Below are 6,208 nucleotides of genomic sequence, written 5' to 3'. Positions count from 1 at the left end.
CTGCTTGTCTACAGTGGCCGGTGGCTACCTGCCCACTGGGTTGGCGACAGGGTAAGGTAAAGAAGGCTAAGTGGGACGACCAAATCCTGATGTAGGCAGCACCTTGGCCACAGAGAGTACTTGTGGAGCAGTAGGGATCTCGAATGCTACCGTATGGCATTCTGAAGTGTAGGTTAAGCGTTGTCGAAGTTTTTTTTTTCACGCTCTCTTGAAGCAGTTGGATATCGTGGACCAGCGAAAAAATAACCAATTCGCCCATTCTTTACAAAAGACGCTATTATTATTCCATAGCGCGAGTGCGTTGGACATGTTCACGGCGTTTTCATCTTCTGCCATCATTTCTTTTCACTAGGAGCGCCCAAGACGCTGCCCAGGCGTAGCTCTGTTGAAGAGTTGGACGCCCTCAGAGGACTACGGGAAATGGTACGCGGCGGCTTCCTTCAAATAAATGCTCGCTGTGCAGTGTAATATTGTTGTGAGAAGCTCAGCGTTGTCGGGGTGCAGTGCGCCAAAACGCACAGCTTCCAGAAACTCTGGCTATCAAGCCATGGGCGGAGTTCCACTGCTCAGAATTAAGACCCAGACAAGGGCCGTTCACATAAAGACTTGCGATAATGCGTCATCTGTGCAAAGCATCACGTGTCACGTGTTACGCAAGAAAGGGTCTTGTTGAGTAATGGGGTCACTGGGATCCTGCATGGCTGATGGGATGATTGTTTTACTAAGTAGGTTACTGAATCAATTGGCTCTTCGAATATTGATAGGTTGCATGAGAATACTTATCCGTTTCAAACATCTGATTTGGCTGATATAAATACGAGACAAGGTTTCGTCAACGTGACGTAGCTCGTGACGATGATGTCATTTTGTGCAAACGATACCATACCTGCACCCTTGCCGAGCTGAAGAAAGAGTGGCAGTCACAGCCGTAAACGGAATGAATGAAGTTGAGCATTTCATCTAGGGTGTGTGGTAACCTGAAGGGTAATATCTCTGATACCCTGTCTTCTCTTGCGAAAAGTTTTTTTTTTTTCCGATAAGACTCGAGTCTTCTTCTTCAGGCTTCACTCTGCGAAATTTTCCGCATTATAGTCGCATGCTCCATTTTCAGGCTTTGTGACATCGTTTGGCTACCTTCTGTGGTACTGGGTATCTGGAGACATACAAAAATCGCATTTTGAAAAGTTAGCAGCCGTGCTTGGTTTGGTCATTAAAAAAGTTCCCGGAGTAACCTACAGACTCCGTGTGATCTGCGGATCTCGATACATGGCAACATGTTTCCAATTTTCCTATCGTAATGAAAGAGTTACCGCCTAGAATGCAAAAACTTCCTCTTTCTCTCATCAAAACTTTTTAGTCTGGGCATTCCCTGCCGTTGCTTATCAATTTTGCGCTGTCGTACATGTACCGAAGGGAATTAGGAAATATCGTGTGATCTGAAATGGTACGATTTACAGCTTATGGCGTAAAGGCGATAGAGAGCCATGATTTTTGCTTTTACCAATGTCTTCCTGTGGAAACGGCGTGTTTCGTAGAAAGTTTACGTCATTTATGACTCGCAGCGGCTTGGTGAAATCCTTGCATTGTATGTGTTTATGCCGCAATTTCTAGTGAATGGCAGTTTCCAGCTGACCGGCAAGCCGAGAGTGCAGCTATAAAAAAAAACCTAAGTAAAACTCCGTAGATTATGAACAAGGATTATCATTAATTGACAACCGATGCGCTAACTTCCCATAGTTACGATTTGTTCAGTTTTAGCCCCTTCAGTCTCTGCTTTTTTATTAGTCCCATGAATGTGAAATTATAAGGTAGTCTGTGTAACAAGCAAAATGTATATTGGGTGCTTTGAGTACTTACTCCAAATACGTATCGAAGAATGCACTTAGATTTGTTCCTTCCAAGTCAATAGCGTCGTAGATTCATGTCTGCTTGTAGGTCTTGGGTTCTAGAGATGTCATAACTACTGGCTGCACGGAGTTCATTTACACAATATCGTTCTTCCGCAGGTACGTGTCGGGTCTCCTTTTTCACCATCGCCGCGCGGATTAACAGGACGAAAACATGACACCTTCAGGAAGACGGCAGCCGTCGTGTTTCTGCTCGTCATCATCACCATCGTTTCCGTGGTCGTCTTCTACCTTGCAAACACAGTGACCAGTCGTCACGTTGTACCCGCGGTTTGCACCACACGGGCTTGCTTGGATCACGCGCAGGCGCTGGGCCTGAAAAGAGACAAGAGCCCAGAAGCCTGCGAAGATTTCGGCCAGTTTGTGTGCTCCGGATGGCTCCACGACGACACCCGGCCTAGTGTATCCGCGCCACTTTTTCGCTTGGCGTACTGGCTGCTGGGACGAGCATAGCTTCGCGATGACCCCCGTCGGCCCCTAATGAAAAGAGTGAGGCTAATGATGGACGCCTGCCTTCGCCTGCAAGGCTCCACGGCAGACATCGATGACTCGAAAAGCCTCATCGAATTCATGAGCAAAGAGCTTTTCCCCTGGCTGCTAGACCCCACCGATGCTCGGCTTGGAAACACCGACGATTACTCAGTGCCTTTGCGGGCTCTGGTGAACCTGTCCGTCCTGCGGGTCACGCCGTTGTGGTTCTATGTTGACTTCGTAGAGCCATGGCACGGCACCGCTCACCGGCGGTCGGTATCCATGAGCCCATCGGGTATATCATATATTGCGGAAATAATTAATCACGAGGTTAATAAGTACAAAGGCTTCTATAACTCAGTCGTCGACTGGGTCTTATCCGGAATCCTTGGAGAAAGGGCGGCCTTACCCGCATTTGCAGAATTCGCAAAGGCTAGCCATGACATTCAGCACTCTATCCTCGGAAACCTGTCTCTCTTTTTCAACGCCACACACCCGAGGCCTCGATTTCTGCTGATCCGTCAGTTACCACGTTGGTGCCAAAACTCCAAGCTCGAGACTGGGTCGACGCCCTGCAATCCGCCTTCAGCGCGAAACCACCGCTCAATGATGAGGACATTCTGATCTCCCCCGACGGCGACCTGCTGGATGCCATGCGTGTCCTCTTAACTTCTTACTCTGCCCGGGAGGTGACCTTCCATATTGCGTGGTGGTTCATCCAGCTCCTCGCCCCTATCACTAGTAGCTCGGTGCGAGACCTATTCATGAAACGCCCGCTGTCCGAGTTTTTCTACCCGATGGCTTGCGGTATAAACGCTGCCCACGTGTACACGCTTCTTTTTTCAGGCGCTGACGACGGCGTAATGCCCCAAGCTCAGAGGCTCGCCGTTTCGGCCCTCCTGAGCACTTTGCACCAGACGGCACAAACAGAGGTCACCTCCTGGTCCACCCTGGACCCCAAAGCGGTCCGTGCTGTCGCCACCCGGCTCCAGAACGCCAGCACGGTGATATGGCCTCCGGAAGAGTACACGACTACCAGGAGCCTTGAAATCCTGTACGGACCCGAATACGAAATGGAGCAGAGCTTCTTCGGCCACTGGCGCATGAGCCGCGAGCAGCTGCAAACGTCGCTTGGCAGCGAAGTGTACCAGGCAAGCCTGCGGTTGTTTCGATTGCAGTCGGCCCACCTGGCTGCGTACAGCCCCGCGACGAATGTGATTTCCGTGGCCGTGGCAGCACTAGCCCCGCCGTACTACGCCGACGAGAGCACTGACGCCATGGCCTACGGAGGCCTCGGATTCTTGTACGCCATGCAGGTAACGTTGATGATCTCGAGGTTTCAAGTTTTACTCCGAGGAAACAGGGGGAGTTGATTAATTCACGCGAATAAACTGTTGCAAATGTAAGCTAAAAGAACAGAGCGCACAAAGAGGTGCGGTGAAGCCCACTGTTGCTCTACCGGTGCTCTAACACAAGGCCACCACTTCGGTGGCCTGACGCTAGATCATCATTCTCTTATTAAGGAGGAGCGAGGTTGGAACTCCAGAGCCGGCGGGCACCCACCGGTTTTTTAAAGAGCACAAGATTTCCCCCGGCCTGTTGCTCGGCTCTTCTGGGGTGAAAGGCTTGAAAGGACCTTTGTTAACATCACCTATACTCTCTTGAAAAGCTAACATCCAGGAACAAAAATCCCCCTTCTGCGGTAAAGCCAATTGTGGCCCTTTCAGAGTGCCTGTTCAAGCCCTCAGCGACGTGATTTGAAAGCACAGTCTCCTCTCCGAAGCCATGGAGCCGTAGGAAGCGGAGCACCGGGCCGTACTATGGCTTGTACGGTTTGTGCCCTTGTGACCATAGTTGGCATCTTACTGGTGGGTAAGAGGCCTGCAGCGGGAGTCGAACCCACAACTTTCTGAAGCCGAGGTGGGTGTCCAGTCAGGGTTCGGAGGACGACCCAGTGCGCTCCCGTGTGTTGTCCACCACATTTCTTCAGCTTGCTCTTGCAACGGCATCCGAACGGGCTCAGACGTGACCTGCTGTGCAAGCAAGAGCACTGCTAGGGCAGTAGCGGATGCACTCGAAGTGATTCGTGTGACTAAGCTGTATTCAATGTTCTTAGGCTAATGAGTTTAAGTAATTGTCTTGTTCAGTCGCGCTAAAACATTGACTAACGTATCTTAAACATAGATTCTCTAAACATTTTTTTCCTTTATACTAGCGCTATTACCGCCTGTCAGGCGGATGATCGTGGCTTGAAGCAATTGGACCTACCGATTCTGATGTCAAATGCTGAACTGTACATTGCTAACAATGTTAGCAGATTTAAGCTCTATGTCTTAGCGCATTAGTCAGCGAAAGTTGACTGGCACTTCCGGAGTATTGGTGGCTGATAGGTCTGGATTGGCTGGCCCGTTGTGTCGTTTCACTGGCGACTGCCAGGTTGGGAGTCTCACATACGCTCGCGTGCATATTTGCTTTTCTTCCACTTGCGCTCTTCGGTTCGATCGCGTTCCCGACAAACTTCACAGATTTCAGAGCACACTTCAGGACAAAATGCATAGTCAATCCGCAATTTACTGCGTCTAATATTTTGTTGTGACGGCACCGAAAAACTAAATTTAGGCGACGCTGTATGTGATGAAATTGCTGGAGTTATGAGCTCGGCGCATTTGACTCGAAATATCTGCTTTACATGGCACGCGCATCGGTATAATGATGTCTTGTTATTGATTTTTGAGGACTGTCAGCCAAGTTTTTTTCTAAATGTGTTCTGTGTTATTAATTTTAGTGTTGGCCTTCTTCAATGATTGTTGTTTATGAGAAAACGATATTGAGAGTGCTTTTTTTCTGAAGGTGGTCTGCGAGGAATAATGACCAATAGTTAGAAGGTGCAACCTGTAATTTTCTACCCATATGTACGTATCTCTTGAAGCTGCAATGATGTTGGTAAGAAGCTTCGCAAACAGGATATTTCATTATACTCCCGCCTCTTCGTATATCGCAGCTCGCGCGCACCATCAACGCACTCACGGTTCTGCTCAGCGATGACATGACCCAGACACCGTGGAATCCGGCATCGTCCGCCCTCGACATTGGCGCAGGGAGCACCCGGAACATCGGCTCCCCAGGCCGAGCCCTGTGGGAGCTGGGTGGGTGCTCGGCCAACGCCACTTCCGGTGGGAACGTGACGGCGCTCTTTCCCCTCCTTCCGGCACTGAAGATCGCGCACGCGGCCTACCTCCGCTTCCGCAGCGAAGATCGGGACCTGCGGCTTCGAGGAGTACACGGAAGAGCAGGTCTTCTTCCTCACGGCCTGCCACGTGACTTGCTGGGAGAGGAGCGACCACCTCCGTGTGTCGCCTGAATGCACCGAAGCCATGCGCAACTTCCAGCCTTTCGCCAATGCCTTTCGCTGCCTCGAGGGATCACCCATGAACCCGGAGCACAAATGCGCCTTCCTGTGAGGGCGCGGTCGTTGAGGTCATGTGGGTGTCAAACATTTCATGTTGATGTCAAATATTTTTCCCCGAATTTTTTGACATTGTATTATTTTGAGACTTTCACGAAGCGCGCTTTGTTTGAGCAACTTTCACGTCCACAAAGTGAGTGGAAATCAGTGCCGTATGCCTTGACGGCCATACTATTCGCTCGAAGCCGCTTACAGATCGCGGGCGCGTATGGAACACCGGCCTCAGGTTGTTTCCGTTGTAGCACATTAATTGTGTGCCTTTGTAGAGTTTCCTACTGCTGTTGTTCATATCTATGTTCACGTGGTTGTCACTCTCTGGCGCAGACGTCAAAGGTAACAGATATTTGTTTTGGTTTCGAAGGAC

General features: G+C 50.0%; 1 protein-coding gene across 1 annotated transcript; it reads left to right on the top strand.

The window, feature by feature from the left end:
* Positions 1–2,408: 2,408 nt before the first annotated feature.
* Positions 2,409–5,739, top strand: LOC144133884 (uncharacterized). The gene is made up of 3 exons (XM_077666951.1): positions 2,409–2,673; positions 2,931–3,694; positions 5,380–5,739. Exons 1-3 carry the CDS (start codon positions 2,409–2,411, stop codon positions 5,737–5,739), a joined length of 1,389 nt encoding a protein of 462 aa, XP_077523077.1.
* The last annotated feature ends 469 nt before the right edge of the window (positions 5,740–6,208 follow it).

This window comes from Amblyomma americanum, chromosome 5, assembly GCF_052857255.1.
Source record: "Amblyomma americanum isolate KBUSLIRL-KWMA chromosome 5, ASM5285725v1, whole genome shotgun sequence".
NCBI lineage: Eukaryota > Metazoa > Arthropoda > Arachnida > Ixodida > Ixodidae > Amblyomma > Amblyomma americanum.
This window is presented reverse-complemented; position numbering and strand designations above follow the sequence as displayed.

Bases quoted from the DNA above. Each gene is read 5' to 3' on its own strand.
- LOC144133884 (XM_077666951.1), top strand. From the start codon at position 2,409: ATGGACGCCTGCCTTCGCCTGCAAGGCTCCACGGCAGACATCGATGAC. The intron at 2,674-2,930 runs GTATATCATATA...CAAAACTCCAAG, and splicing joins GGTATCCATGAGCCCATCGG to CTCGAGACTGGGTCGACGCC. The intron at 3,695-5,379 runs GTAACGTTGATG...CGTATATCGCAG, and splicing joins GATTCTTGTACGCCATGCAG to CTCGCGCGCACCATCAACGC.